Here is a 15,017-nt window from a genome sequence, read left to right as displayed (position 1 = left end):
ACCATGCCCTCGGTGATTGTTTTAAGCCATAAAGACTCTTTAACAACTGGCATACCAAATCTTACTTGCCTTTCTCAACAAACCCTTCTGGCTGCTGCATATAAATTTCCACATCTAAATCACCATGCAAGAACGCTGTCTTGACATCCATTTGGTGCAACACCAAATCTAATATGGCAACCAATGCAAGAAAGCATCTCAATGTAGTCATCTTGACCACCGGAGAGAAGACTTCATCAAAGTCAATGCCTTGTTCTTGCTTAAAGCCCTTGGCAACAAGCCTTGCTTTGTACTTTGGCCGGCTATCATGAGCGGTGATCTTATACCTGTCTGGTTTTTATGCAGAGCTGTCATCTCTGACTGCATGGCCAATTGCCAATTCCTGGAGTCCTTCATTTGCACTGCTTCCTTGTAACTTGAAGGCTCATTGCAATCAGTCAACATGACATAGTTCATAGATGGAAGAAACCGATCAGGAGGTCGCGTGATACGTCCAAATCTACGCAAAATAGGTGGCTCAGGCTCAGCCACAACGTGTGGTTCCAATCTATCCTGTCCTTGCTCCTCTTGAGCCATCACATTTTGTCTTGCACGTGCAGGTCCATCTTCTTGGAAGACAACTCTTCTAATCTCCTCAACCCTCTCTGGTTTAGAATAATATTTGGATTCATTTAAGTGAACATCATTGCTGCGGATAACCTTTGCGGATTCGGGATCCCAAAGTCTGTACCCCATCTCACCAGAATTACCATAGCCTAGAAAGATGCACTTTCTACTCTTTGGCTCAAGTTTGTTCCTAAATTCCTTTGGAATGTGAGTATATGCCTCACAGCCAAAGACTCTGAGATGCTTGTATGAGGGCATTTTGCCTGACCATACCATCTCTGGCACTGAATCCTTCTGCAAAACCTTGCTATGCATTAGACAACATACTTCTGACCTTCTCTTATACTTGTAAACCCATTTACAAGGTAGAGCCTTTTTGCCCTGTGGTAATTTAACTAGCTTCCATGTCTTGTTTTTATGCAGAGCTGTCATCTTTGACTGCATGGCCAATTGCCAATTCCCGGAGTCCTTCATTTGCACTGCTTCCTTGTAACATGAAGGCTCATTGCAATCAGTCAACATGACATAGTTCATAGATGGAACAAACCTATCAGAAGGTCGCGTGACACGTCCAGATCTACGCACAATAGGTGGCTCAGGCTGAGCCACAACCTGTGGTTCCACTCTATCCTGTCCTTGCTCCTCTTGAGCCCTGACATTTTGTCTTGCACGTGCAGGTCCATCTTCTTGGAAGACAACTCTTCTAATCTCCTCAACCCTCTTTGGTTTAGAATGATATTTGGATTCATTAAAGTGAACATCATTGCTGCGGACAACCTTTCTGGATTCGGGATCCCAAAGTCTGTACCCCATCTCACCAGAATTACCATAGCCTAGAAAGATGCACTTTCTACTCTTTGGCTCAAGTTTGTTCCTAAATTCCTTTGGAACGTGAGTATATGCCTCACAGCCAAAGATTCTGAGATGCTTGTATGAGGGCATTTTGCCTGACCATACCATCTCTGGCACTGAATCCTTCTTCAAAACCTTGCTAGGAGATCTATCTACAAGATGAACAGTTGTTGATACAGCTTCAGCCCAAAACCCATTTGGCAGCTGTGCATTAGACAACATACTTCTGACCTTCTCTTGTATGGTCCTATTCATCCTCTCAGCAACACCATTTTGAGGAGGATTGTAAGGAGCAGTAAGTTCACGTTTTATACCTTTTGACTCACAAAAGTCCTGAAAGGCCTTTGAAACATACTCTCCACCATTGTCAGTGCGTAAGCATTTAAGCTTCTTGCCACTCTGATTCTCCACAAGTGTCACAAACGTTTTGAAAACACTAAACGCTTCATCCTTGTGCTTGAGAAAGTAAACCCATACTTTCCTCGAGTAATCATCTATAAATGTCATAAAGTAAGAAGCTCCCCCTAGAGATAGGTTAGGCATAGGTCCACACAAATCACTATGAACAAGTGCCAACTGTGTATCTCTTCTACTGCTTCTATGCTTATGTGGCTGCTGTGTTTGCTTACCATACAGACAATGTTCACAGAATTCAAAATCATTAAATGAAAAGCCAGGCAAATAACCAGAACGAGACAAGATTTCCATTCCCTTCTTGGACATATGTCCTAACCACCTATGCCACAAAGAAACGTTCGGCTGCTCGGCTACATTGATTACATTTTTAGAGACATTTGATACATAAATCATGTAAAGTCCTCCAGACTTTACTCCATGTGCTATTGTCATAGAACCCTTGGATATCTTCCACATGTTCTGTCCAAAAGTGGTGACGTAGCCAGCATCATCAAGTAAACCTGTGTTGATCAAGCTCTTTGTAATTGCGGGAACATGTCTCACATTCTTCAGCGTGAAAGAAGAGCCATTCTAAAACTTCAATTGAACATCTCCAACACCTAAGATCTCACATGTCTGCCCATTGCCTAGCCGAACATGATCTTTAGTGGTCACATAAGAGGTAAACCACTCCTTGTTTGGAGACACATGAAGTGATGCCCCTGAGTCTATAATCCAGTCACTCAGTGCATGTCCATCAGATGCTGTAAGAAGAGCTGAGTCCATTGTATTCTTCAAGAAGTAGATGTCTCCTGACACTAGACTGTCATTCTCTGCAACAGTGTTTGTGCAATTATTTCTTGAATCTTCAATGAGGACTTGTTCTTCTCACCATGGTCTTCAGCTTTCTCTTTGCCTTTTTCTTCTTTCCATTCTCTGCAGTCTGATTTCATGTAACCCTTCTTGCCACAATGGTAGCATTTTATATCACTGTTGCCTTTAGCACTGCGGGACTTGCTACGAGACTGATTCCTCTTACCTTTGTACTTTTCTTTGGTCCTTCCCCTGACAACTAAGGCTGTTCCTTTGCCTTTTTCCATTGTCTTTCTATTGGTTTCTTCAGTAAGCAGACTGCCTTCTACACCTGCTATGTTCAAACCATCTATAGGTGCAGAATTACTCAAAGCTGTGCGAAAAGTGTCCCAACTTTCCGGCAATGTGATCAACAGGAACATAGCTTTAACAGGTTCATTAAACTTGACACCTTGAGCTGACAACTGACTGTAGATGGTGTTGAATTCATTCAGATGATTGGACACAGGTGTCTCTTCTTTGATCTTCAAGTCAACAAGCTTCTTAAGCCAGTATACCTGTGAAGCTGCACTCTGCTTCTCATAAAGATCACTCAGCTTTGTCCATGCTTCATAAGCCGGCATCTTGTCTGCTACATTGAAGTAAACCCTTGAGCTTTATAGGTTTTATCTGCTTCTTTTGTACCAACACGTGCCAAATCTGCTTCTTCCACAATGGGAAATTGGTTGCATCCAGCTTCTTGATATTGTAAAGAGCAGTGTCCTGTGATCCAGGCATAGCTACGCTTCATAGTAGTTTACTTTCCAGGGAGAAATTCGGCAGAGTTTCCCCTGTAAATTGACCTCTAAACCAATATCAACCTGTCAAATGAACCAAGAAAGCTTCAGATTCTGCAGAAATTTCGGCAGTCTCCTTTGTAAAATGGCTCTAGTGTACTAAAAAACAACTCAAAAAACACTGTCTCTCTGACACTGTAAGCTGCAGGTAAACCTGTCCTGCACCTGTACTGTCTCTCACTGTCCTGTCACTGTCCTGTAAGCATAGACTGCGACAATGCCTCAACAGCAGTAAAGCAAAGATGCAATCCCAACTGTCTAACTCACAGTCAATACATCCTAGCTGCCTATCTAAGGGTGCTCGAGGGATCGCTCCAAGACCTGTATCACCGAAAGGATCTTAACATTCGAGAATCCCCCAGCTCAATAAAACCTCACTCGACCCTCAACAAAGGCTGCAGTAAATCTGACAATACATAGATTTCCCACAAAGTCATACATCCACAAATTTCCCACTATATGCTGTAACCGCTGCGGCGATTGTTTGCTGCGTGAATCACAGCCAGCAAACCCTCAACAGACATACATGATCTCTGATAATACATCCCATGTGGAAGTACCTGCAATGTCAGGATGAAATCTGGAATATCAAGCAGCAAACACAAGCTACCTGATGAACTAGTGGATGTCGCCTACAGTCTGTGTGTGCGTCCGTGTCATATGTGACACGCCTCCAAGAACTGTGAGCCGTGCTTTGTTGTGTAGACAGCCACAAATCAGCACTCTGGAAGTGTAGATATCCTCAGCACTTGCAGTCGTAGGCCGAAACCCCAAATTTGCAGAGTTGGATCTGCACCCGCTGAGACCACGTAGTCAAAAATGGCCTGCGTAGAACTTTGTCGAAGCCGAACGGTGGCCGAGATGACCTCAGAATGAAATTCTGAGAACACCAAGCCCCTTGGGCTTACCCACAAGATTTGGGGCCGTGTCTTCGCCTGTCGAATGTCACTCCAATCTGAGCAGGTGACTCTGGCTACCTGCAAATGCTGCCCCGAGCCTCGATGTGAGCTCTGATACCAGTTGAAGGAGTACGAGCGGAAGTGTGACGCGAGAGAGAGTGCGAGAAGAAGAGCACGACGATATGGTGAACTCGCTCTACTGTAATGTGTAGAGCATAGTGAGTTCGTATTAGGTTTTTACAAAAGAATATGTGTACATACCTGGCGGCCCGCCCACTTACCTGGGGTACCACATTGGGCTTTATACCCCAACATGATGGATCGGTGGATCGATTGATAGGTAGATCGATCTATCTATGGATGGATCGATAGGTAGGTCGATAGGTAGATAGGAAGATAGATAGATAGATAGATAGAGAGAGAGCCTCTGGTGTTGTTATGTTGTTGGGGCTGCTCGAACTCCTCTATCTGTGACTGAAAGAAATCTGTAATCTTCCGTTGTTGCTCGATCTCTCTCATTGTGCCCCTGTTCAAGAGGTCCTCTCTGTGTTTACGAATCTCCAATAAGTATAATCCGAGGCATCTCTGATCCTGGTATCTCATGACTCTAGAAAGTGGCCCAAAACCCTCTCTGAATAGACAGTGAAAGAGGCCCCGTATCTCATAGTATTCTGGGCAGTGACATATGTTATGTAGCTCTGTCTCTGGCTCTATCTGGCACACCTGACAAATCCTGGACTGAGCGGGTACTCCTCTAAATCTACCTGTCTCGATCTCTAGCTGATTTGAGGATGTGCGTATTTGACCAATAGCACATCGTATCCCGTGGGATAGATGAGTGTCCATGTATCTTGGTCTGATCACAAAACCATCCTCCCTTAGTTGGAGAAGATGCCCTCTATAGAAAGTCATCTTCGTACCTAGCTCATGATGTGTAGGTTGTATCCATGTCCTCTTTGTATCTAGCTGAATCAAGTCCTGCCTAATGAGCCTGGTAATCTCTGCCCTAGTGTGGGAGATGGAGGGTGCATGCAGAGAGTACTGAAATCGGGGTAGCCGATCCATACTAAAGCCATGTAACTGAAACCAAGATGCCATCTCTGCATACCAACATGATCTATCTCCCTGCAATGCCAGCTGTCGCGAAGACTCTAGTGCTAATCGAGCATATCTGTCTGTAGGGAGAGCCCAAGTGCTATGCATAAATGAAACTGATCGAGTGAGTGCCTCCACTACCAATGGAGGAGCAGCGAGCTCCGCCCTATTGTCATGTGGTACTGAGACCTTGGCCCTAATCATCGGGGAAATCGTAGACACCAAGGGCTTCTCCATACATCTCCATCCATAAGTACTGCAAGCTTTGCTATGATGATCAACTGAGGGCCCCCATATCTCCACTCTGTACAGCATGGTTGAAGTGACCAAAGTGTCAAAGAGCCAAAGCTTTGTCCGAGGTTCCTGGAACTGAACCTGCGCAAGCCTTTCCAATGCTTCATAGGCTCCGGTTAATCGCGTATCTGTTGCACGCCTCAGGGAAAATACTGGACCATTGAAAACCGCCCCAAGATAAGTGTATGTATCTGCATACTCCACACTCTCTCGACCATATGTAAAAGTGGGGGCGGACCTCCTTACCCACTGCGCCGTGGTGTTAAACACCATTACCTTGGTCTTACCAAGGGCCTGATGCTTCTCAGAGTAGAAAATGTTGTCTCTCCCTGTGAAACTATCCTCAAAGGCCCCTACATCAAGATGCAAAGATCCATTACAATTCCATGTAGCCACTCTGAGTGCGGTCCCACAGGTCTCGCATCGTCATGCGGGGCGCTTCTCCGGAATAACCACTCGTCCATCCTTGTAGAAGGCTACTTTCCCCTTCTCGAGCTCTCATTATCTCAGGCATAACTTCTTTCATATGAGCAAGCTGTGTGAGTGTGAGGTCATCTCCAAGAAATATGCCAGTTTTCTTTAGTGTAGGACGCTTCTTGAAGACGTTCGCTTTCGGTATTTCTTTTGTATTAATCTTTGAGCAAAGCACAATAGCCTGCGGGTGCTCGCTCTCAGACTCTACGTCCAGATGCTATGCAGAGCGAGCCCCTTGGGTCACTTAGAAAGGTTTTACAAGGGTTGCTAAAAGTAGAGCCCCAAAAGAATTAAACTTAAAAGCAATGGCTCCAAAAACATTTTCTCTTAAATCTGCCAGCCAAAAGCAGCCAACGACAATTGCGGAAATCCGTACGCACTGCCACGTCAGCAAGTCATCGTAAACTGCTGAAATCCGTATAGCCATCGCTTTTTCCGCGTCGGTACAGTTAGCCACGTCAATGTGTGTGTGTGTGTGTGTGTGTGTGTGTGTGTGTGTGTGTGTGTGTGTGTGTACGAACACTGCCACATCATCAATTTGTGACAATGGACCACCCATTTGGCTTTCCCACTTTGATTCTTCAATTGGAACCATCCCTTGGTCGGATGTGGTGCGAACTTGATTATCTTATCTATCTCGTTGATGGTGACTTGAGAGAAGTCTCGATTCAGTTATTGTGCATACCTATATTGTTGTGGACTCTAGTTTTGTGACTGAAGAGCCATGGTGCACCTATAAGAGACAAATGGAATGTAAAGGGGGTAAAGTTTGTTGAGTAGTGCCACATGGCAAGCTGACGATGACAAACTCTTTCCTCTTATTTGTTGTAGCCGTTGTGTAGCCTCTCGAAAAAAACCTTGAGCTTGAAAGCAATGGCACAACACATGAGGTATTGTCTTGTCTTATTGGTGGCCATTGTAACATAAATTAGAAGCAACATACTAGCTTGCCAGGACCCCAATAGAGATTGCACCTGTAAGACACCGCCAAAAGAAAATCATCTGTTTGAGAGCTAGTGTGTGCACTATCAAGTCTTTTGTAAGTTACTTTGTCACCAATAGATGGGTTGTTGCAAATGCTATATGTCACAAGACGGGCACCACGTGCGAATAGAAAAGAACAGACTTTTAGCACTTTAAATAACAACTGAATTGAGCGAGAGAGACGACACGCGACACGGAGTGGCAGAATTCCACCCCAGAGAGTATTGGCCCAGACCTTGGCGCCCCCTTCGGTATTTCTTTATATTGCATCAACACAGTACAAGCCGGTACTCCAGACTCTGCACCTTCTCCAGGAAGCATGCCAGAGAATGAGCCCTAACCTCATATTTAAAGGCCCTTGGCCTAAAAAGCAATTATAGTGAAAAGCCTTCAAACTTAAAGGCATCTGGTCCAAAAGCAAAACCAAAAAGCTGCCAATGCAGATCACGGAAATCCGTATAGCTTGCCACGTCATCAGCCAACGCAATTTTCGGAAATGTCCCTGCTGCCCTAGGGTTAGGGTTAGGGTTTTTGCAGTTTTAGGGTTAGTGTTTCCAGAATTAAGGTTTGCAGGTTTTAGGGTTAGGTTTTTCAGAATTAGGGTTTGCAGGTTTTAGGGTTAGGGTTTCCAGAATTAGGGTTTCAGCAATAATGTTTTCTGGCAAAAATTAGGGTTAGGGTTTCTGCTCTCGGACAGCCACGTCGTCTGTAAGTTGGCTCCATTCTTTAGTCTTTGACATGTTAGCAGTTTGTTACACTATAACTAATTGCCATGCTCCAAAATCCATGGTGGGTCAAAGAGCAATTGATATGAAAATCAAAGGAGTAGCAGACTCGAGGATCAAAACGCCAATCCTACAAGCATTTCGCAATCTTAAGCAGAGGGACTGGTTGAAAAGATTTAAGAATCCGGATACTAGCTCTTCATGTATGTCGGTGATACATTCCAAAGTGCCATTTTTGCAAGTGTGCACATCCGCATGTCCATACACATAGGCTCGTCTCGAGGATGCACTCCTAGCTAATATGTCCATCATATTCATTAGTTGGTATATGATTGAAAAGACTTGGACACTCCAAGTTGATAATCTACCATAACACACGTGAGAAAACTAAAAAAACTGAACAAAACTGAGAGAGAGAGAAGACACGGCACTACGAAGTTCCGTGCCCAGAGAGATTGGCCCCAAAGACTGGCACCCCTTTCGGTTCCTTATTATGAATGATTCACAAAGTACAATGTCCGAGGGTCCTCGTCTCAATAGTGCTCCCAAGCTTATCTGCCTCAGCCTGAGGCCTTGGCACTTTATTTATAGGCCTTGGGCCTTCCAAAAGCAGTGTACATGAAAACCTTCAAGTCTAAAAGCATTTGGGTCCCAAAAGCTAGCTAGCACAAATCGCGGAATTTTCGTACAAGTGCCATGTCAGCAGCGTGAATCGCGGAAATCCGTACAACAGCCACATCAGTAGCGCAAATCGTCGAGGTATGTATAGCTGCCACATCATCAGCCTCTTACCCATGTCTTTATAGCCTTTGTCCCCATCGGACAGGACCCTAGAAGTTGGTACTACTCATAAAATTGGGTGTCCTTTTATATTTGGCCTCTTGGATTGGTTATGCAAGTTGTCACAACTTCTTCTGCATCTCTCAGTTGGGCTCTGACCTCTTTCACTCCGATTCTGTCCTTTATGTCATGTCACGTGATCACTTCGTGACATATGACTAGCGGTGATGCTTGATCACATTGGGAATGACATTTCAAAGACTGAAATATGCTGCTAGCTGGCATGGAGACGAACCAATACGATTTTCGAAAGATTGGCACCATGACCAAGCACTCACCTCTTCCATGGTATCGATTTTGTAGATATAGCCAATTACATGTACACCCCAATGTGTAAGGTAAACTTGTCGTTTGATTCCATGGAGGGTAGGATTCGCGTTTTTCACATTTGAGGCTATTGTAGAATATGGTCTTACTGAATAGACCTCTTGTGTGAGGTGGGTGTTTAGATTTGTCATCTGGGTGCATTTGTTTTAACATTGGATAAAAAAGAGAGCAATTACAACTAGAGCCATATACAAGGCATGCCACAAGATGTTGTTGTTAAGGTAAGCCCAACTTGTGGCTCATATGGGAAAGCCCTCTAGCCACCTAGGAAAGATGAGATGATGACATGGTCCAATAGCAAGAGGATGCAACCTTTCTAGCCAATGATTGTAAAGCACTAAGCCTACTTAAGAGGCTATTCTCTAATGAATCAATTGCACTATGAGTCTATCATTGTGTCTATACTCTTTCTCTTTACGTTCTTGCACTTGGCATAGCCTAACCCTAGGCATAGCTTAACCCTAATCTCCATCTCTCTAACTCTAACCCTAACCCTAACATCATGGTCAAGTTAAGGCTCCATCCTCCATAGCCTGACGCTACACCTTTGGTGATTAGCGAAGACACTTCCCAACAATCACTTCATCACTGATTTCTCTGTGCTCTATCCCGTCTTAGTGTTTTACAACAGGAAACTGGAGAAAAAGGATTTACTTTTTCAATTGTAAAACTGTCCCAGCATTTTGCCTCTTGCAAGGATGTTTGTTTAAGTGAAATGCATAGTACTTCTTGTGTGGCCTTTTAGCTGATGCCCATTGTTAGACTGAGTCACAAATTGCCAATGTGGTTATGATAACATGTAGCTTGCATCTACTGTTGGTCATTTGTAGCTCGCTCTGCATTCATACGTCATGAATTTAGTGATCATGTTGTCTGTTAGTATTGGTGATTGCTGCAACTTCTTTTGTTTTACTCTTTCTGATGCATTCTCAAATTCTTCCAATGACAGATCAGTAAATATTCTTGGAGACTTGTGTGTTGAGGGAAGTCGCAAACAAGCGAAGCATGCAGTACAAGCACTTGCTGCCATGAGCAATGATTCTGGTTTGACAGTCTTTTCTGGGTTATACAGGGTTCGCACATGGCTGATATTGTTGATTTTTCATATGTCCATTTTCGTTTGGAAGTTTTTTCACTTATAAAGTGTTGCAGAAGCTGCTGGATCTTCTTGAGAGCAGTATAAATCTTCCGACAATTCTTCAATCGCTGGGTTGTATAGCTCAGCATGCAATGTCTGTGTTTGAGGCACACGAGGAAGATCTAGTAAATTTTCTTGTAAGGGAAATTTTTAGAAGAGGCAGTGTAAGTTCTTTTGTTCTTTATTAATTTTTTTGGGTAGGAAGTTTTTAGAATTTTTTTTGGGAGTGATTCTTGTCCCTGTGTAGATATTTACACAAGCTCCTTGTGATTCTGATGACCATGAGCAGCATCCTGTGGGTGAGATAACTGGGCTGAAGGTTTGCAATATCTCTTAGTAACTTTTATTTGTTTATTTCGTAGTTGTGTTGCTGCTATAAATGAAACTAATGAAGGGACCGAGACAGGTATAGTAAATGCATCTGAGGGATACATAGCTTGTAATTAGATGTTAACGGGTACATTTTTTTTGAGAGAATGTACGTGCTTGTAGAATATTGTTATTGGCTTTTATTGCGTGATGATTTATAGCTCTTGTTTGTTACAGTAATATAAGATTCATGTTGTTAAACAACAGATTTTTGGGATCAAAACTCTTGTCAGGAGCTTCCTTCCAAACAAAGATTTCCAGCAAGTGCAGCGCTTAAAAGGACTGTTCAAGATACTGCTGAAGTTTCTTGAGTCTGGGGAAATTGCAGATGATATCAAATCAAGGTTTTCCTTTGTCATTTAAGTTGTTGTCTTTGTGTGCAGGCTCCTTCGTGTATTAAGGGTGTCGTGTGTGTGTGGGGGGAATATGGGGGTTTAGTGGCACAGACAAGGCTCACCTTCGGCTAGCAGCTGCAAAAGGAGTTTTGCGATTATCAAAACGATATGATGCACAAATTTCTCCTCAGTTGTTTAAAGCTACAGTTTCATGTGCTCAGGTATCACAATATTCCTCGTTGGTTGGTACTCGTTAAGTTGCAAAATCATAGCTATTTTACCCTTGCCCCCAGGAGTGCTCGGTTGTTGCGAAATGTCAGTTCTTGGGCAAGGTAGAGAAGCTTCTGAAGGAGCGGCAGATTCCTCTTAGATATGCATGCATCCTTGCAATAAGCATAGGTGTTTCTGATGATGATTATCTACAAGTAATGTATCAATGACAACATTTTCTTTAAACTTCAAAGGTGGGAAGGGAATGGTGACTTGTTATTGAAGGGTTCACTGACGGATTTGTTTTTAGGCGAAGCAGCGACTAAGTGACTTCGTTGAGTTCTCACGGCGCCAAGTGCGCTTTAGGGACCCGCTTGGTGTTGGTCAATTAGACTCTTCCTCATTAACATACTATCCAGAGCATGTGCTGTTCCACCTTGTCCATGTACTTGCCCACCGAGCTGATTTTCGAAGTATGAGTGAAGGTGGCCCAAACTCTGAGGAAGTGGAACTTCACGTCAAGTAAGTGGCCTCAATTGCAACATGATATAATGACTTGAAGAAAAGCATGATATGGGCACCTTGGGTTTTTGCAGGCAGTTATATTTGTTTCTTTGGGCATTGTTGAATCACTCCATGGAATCAGTTATGCAGAATGAAGATAGAGATAAAGTTCCTAACAGCGTCTCTTTAATTTGTGGCATTTTTTACGCCTTGAAAAATGCAGAAGATGTGGTGGATGCTTCAAAGACGGAGGTATGCACATAGCAGTCTGGTGCTCATGCTCAGTTTTACATTGGGGTGTGCTTTTTATTGTTTTAATTTCCTGCATGTCAGAGCACTTATATCCTCTGTGATATTGGCATCGCTATCTTAAAAAGAATTATGGGGGCTGGGCAACTTAATGCAAAGGAATTTACTGACATCCTTCTTCCTAATATGATATATAAGAGTGCTGAAGCCACTGTCAAGAGCAAGGAGAAGGTGCTTGTCTATTGTCTTGTGTTGGTGAAACAACCACAGCGTTATGTCGTATTTATAACAGTATTTGTGCAGATTGATGGATCCTATCTACCTGATTTCGTTGCGGATGGTAGTTATTTTTTACGCTTGCTTCCATCGGGCATGGATATGGTAGGCCGTTCGTTGTACCTTCTTGTTTCTGGTTTAATGTTGGTTTTTCATGTGGCATCCCTGTGATGTGCCAGAGTGTGACGAATCGAAAGAGAAAGGTAGACCAAGTTGAAAGTGCCTTTTTGGAAAAGGAGGAAAGGCATGGTAAGAATCAAAGGAAAGTTGCAGTATCACCTGGAAAGACACGGAAGACTGTCCAGAAGCAGATTAAAGGTGCAAAATCTTCTGACAATACAGTTTGGCAGGGTGTCGACCTGCCTTCAGAGCTCTCAGATGATGATGAGAGAGCTCAAGTGATGCATGGGATAAATAGCTCTCAGGAGAAGTCTACAGACATGGACAGTCCCGAGAAGTCGAATGTGAACGCTCTCTCTCCAAAAAAGAAAAGGAAGAGTCTCAAGGAAGACGAGCCTGTGCAAAAAGAAGAGAAAGATATTGCTTTGGCTGGAAAGAAGAGAAATGCTACTCAGAAAGAGATATTAGATGGGAAAGCATCTGGTGATGATATTAAAGAAGATGAGCTTTCTTCAGAGCATCTAGGCGGTAAAAAAGCTGTCACACAGACGGGCATTCAAAAGGAGAAAGGAAATAAGAAGTCAGCTGCAAAGTCAGAGAAGATAGCCGTCAGAGAACATGATGAGGATGAGACTCTGCTAAGTGCAATGCAGAAACAGAAGAGGATCAAAAGCATGGTTGAAATAGATGAGGTTGTCAAGGATGAAGCCAGGCTGTCGTCGCCCAAAATGGTTATTAATGATAAGGAGGCGACAACTTTTGAAGCTGTCGACTCCCCTAGAAAACATGTGCGGATTTCAATAAAAGAACCGAAGCCTCCACGACAAGAACCTGTTGATAGAGACAATACCAGTGGAAGAAGGCATCATGGCAAGAAGGTTATTGCGGCGTCTAAGATTTTGTTAATGGTTACTGAAACTCAACAAGGGAGCAGTTCTGATGTTTTTTTATTTTTTTGTCCTCTGTGTGAGTGTATAGATGTTGGACGACATACTCAGTGTGGATAGTACCCTTCCTGACAAAAAGGTGGTCTTGTCTTCAAAGAGTTGATGATTCTACAGTGCCGTTTCAGAAGAGAACTTCACAGTTATATATCAATAATATAAATTTATCCATGCATGTTTAGATGGTGGACAGCCCACAAAATGAGGTAGCTGATAATGCAGGAGCCCAGGCTCAAGGATCAAAAGATTCTGGCTTATCCCCGAGAAAATACACCAAGAGTATTGACTTGGAGGTTGTCTCCTATCGTCTGCTGCAGGATTTTCTGATCGGTATTGTAGTTTTAAGTAATGAGACATTTATAAATAAATGTTATCATCTCTGATCTTCACAGGGTCCAAAGTTGAAGGTGGGCAAGAAGAAGGAATCTTTTGGCAAGGAGTTGTTGAACAAAAGAGTGCAGGTGTACTGGCCTATGGACAAGAGGTACGTTAGCTCCCTGAGGATAGCCAATGTCTTCGTTTGAAAAACATGGAATCTTTTGCCTGAAAATCTAGAAGATGTACAAACATGAATGTTGGGGATTTCCATTCAGCTGGTTTGGTCAAACATAGCCAGATTGTATAGTACTCGAAGTTGTGGATTCCATCTAGCTGGTTTGGTCAAACATAGCCAGATTGTATAGTACAATAACAATACTTGAGGTCATCGTGGTAGGGAAGGTTGGAGTAAATGACTTCCCTACATCGTCGGGCGTGGACAGAGTATCTGACAAATGTATGTAGGCTTCATGGAGCCAGTGGACTTCATGCCATCTTCATCGATTCATGTTTTTTGTATCCTGTGGTTGGATGGGCATTTTTCCCACTGACATCACTGTAGGGTTTTTCCCATATTTCTTGTGTCTCGACCTATGGGCCCTTTATGGAATTTAAGAGATCAAGCTCTGTTCTCTGAGAGAAGAGAAGGAAAATATGCTTTATTAATGTGTTGTAGAGGCTGAAGGTGGCCCATGAGATAGAACAATGTACATGTGTATCTCCTCTAGACATATGGGGAAAAGGACTAAAAGTGCTCAAAATAAACATGGTGCAAAATAAAGTAATTTAAGTGGAGTGTACGTGGGTGATGTATACCTGAGTATAGGCGGTGAGGGCGGTAGAGCTCCAGCTCTAATGGGTGTGAAACTATATGCTCTTTATTTTTTCTTTTCTTTTTTTTGGGGGAAGGGCGGGGGTGTATATTCTTCGGCTGGTGACTAGTACGGGTTTGGCCCACCATCGTTGGGTTCTCTGCGACAGGGCTTTGTAGGTTTCTGACACGTATAGTGTGTGTGCTATTTTTACAAGGGGCTCGTCATTGGTTGTTCTTTATCAGAGGCAATGCATGCTAGGGATAAGCCTTCAGGTTCGAGACGCTACTAAGCTGTTACTTGGTGGTGGTGAATTCTATTGGGTCACCTGACTCAACCTCTTAGGTGTTTTGGTCTTGATCATTGAGGTGAGGTGCTCTTCACTATGGGCTCCGATGGAGTTTCCACTGGGATCAAACTCTCAACAGATACACTTAGTTTGGTTTACAGTACTTGCACACTGTCTGGTATGCTAAGTGAGAGGCTGTTAGTAACTCAACTTCTAGACTTCCTTAGAGCTGCCTTACTCACACCAAGATTGTGATGGTTTCCCCGCCGGGGACAGGATGCTACAGGGTTCTGTTTGCGACATAGCATGAGG

The 15,017-nt window shown here is 43.4% G+C and overlaps 1 protein-coding gene across 5 annotated transcripts in view; it reads left to right on the top strand.

Moving 5' to 3' along the window:
* LOC147437356 (sister chromatid cohesion protein PDS5 homolog A-like) overlaps positions 1-15,017 on the top strand; it is a 136,849-nt gene that overhangs the window by 63,793 nt on the left and 58,039 nt on the right. For 2 of the 5 annotated variants that reach the window (XM_086486902.1, XM_086486906.1), the window contains exons 14-27: positions 10,091-10,214; positions 10,294-10,443; positions 10,527-10,598; positions 10,856-10,992; positions 11,087-11,204; positions 11,277-11,408; positions 11,504-11,715; positions 11,790-11,949; positions 12,031-12,177; positions 12,250-12,327; positions 12,402-13,220; positions 13,321-13,368; positions 13,469-13,579; positions 13,679-13,770. In XM_086486902.1, coding sequence (XP_086343028.1) covers positions 10,091-10,214; positions 10,294-10,443; positions 10,527-10,598; positions 10,856-10,992; positions 11,087-11,204; positions 11,277-11,408; positions 11,504-11,715; positions 11,790-11,949; positions 12,031-12,177; positions 12,250-12,327; positions 12,402-13,220; positions 13,321-13,368; positions 13,469-13,579; positions 13,679-13,770 — 2,400 coding nt within the window. The remainder of the gene's footprint in view (positions 1-10,090; positions 10,215-10,293; positions 10,444-10,526; positions 10,599-10,855; positions 10,993-11,086; positions 11,205-11,276; positions 11,409-11,503; positions 11,716-11,789; positions 11,950-12,030; positions 12,178-12,249; positions 12,328-12,401; positions 13,221-13,320; positions 13,369-13,468; positions 13,580-13,678; positions 13,771-15,017) is intronic. The other 3 variants (XM_086486905.1, XM_086486904.1, XM_086486903.1) reach the window with 3 other exon arrangements.

This window comes from Adiantum capillus-veneris, chromosome 17 (genome assembly GCF_014529385.1).
Source record: "Adiantum capillus-veneris isolate H3 chromosome 17, ASM1452938v2, whole genome shotgun sequence".
NCBI lineage: Eukaryota > Viridiplantae > Streptophyta > Polypodiopsida > Polypodiales > Pteridaceae > Adiantum > Adiantum capillus-veneris.
The sequence above is the reverse complement of the archived record's forward strand: the minus strand, read 5'-3'. Positions and strand labels throughout refer to the sequence as shown.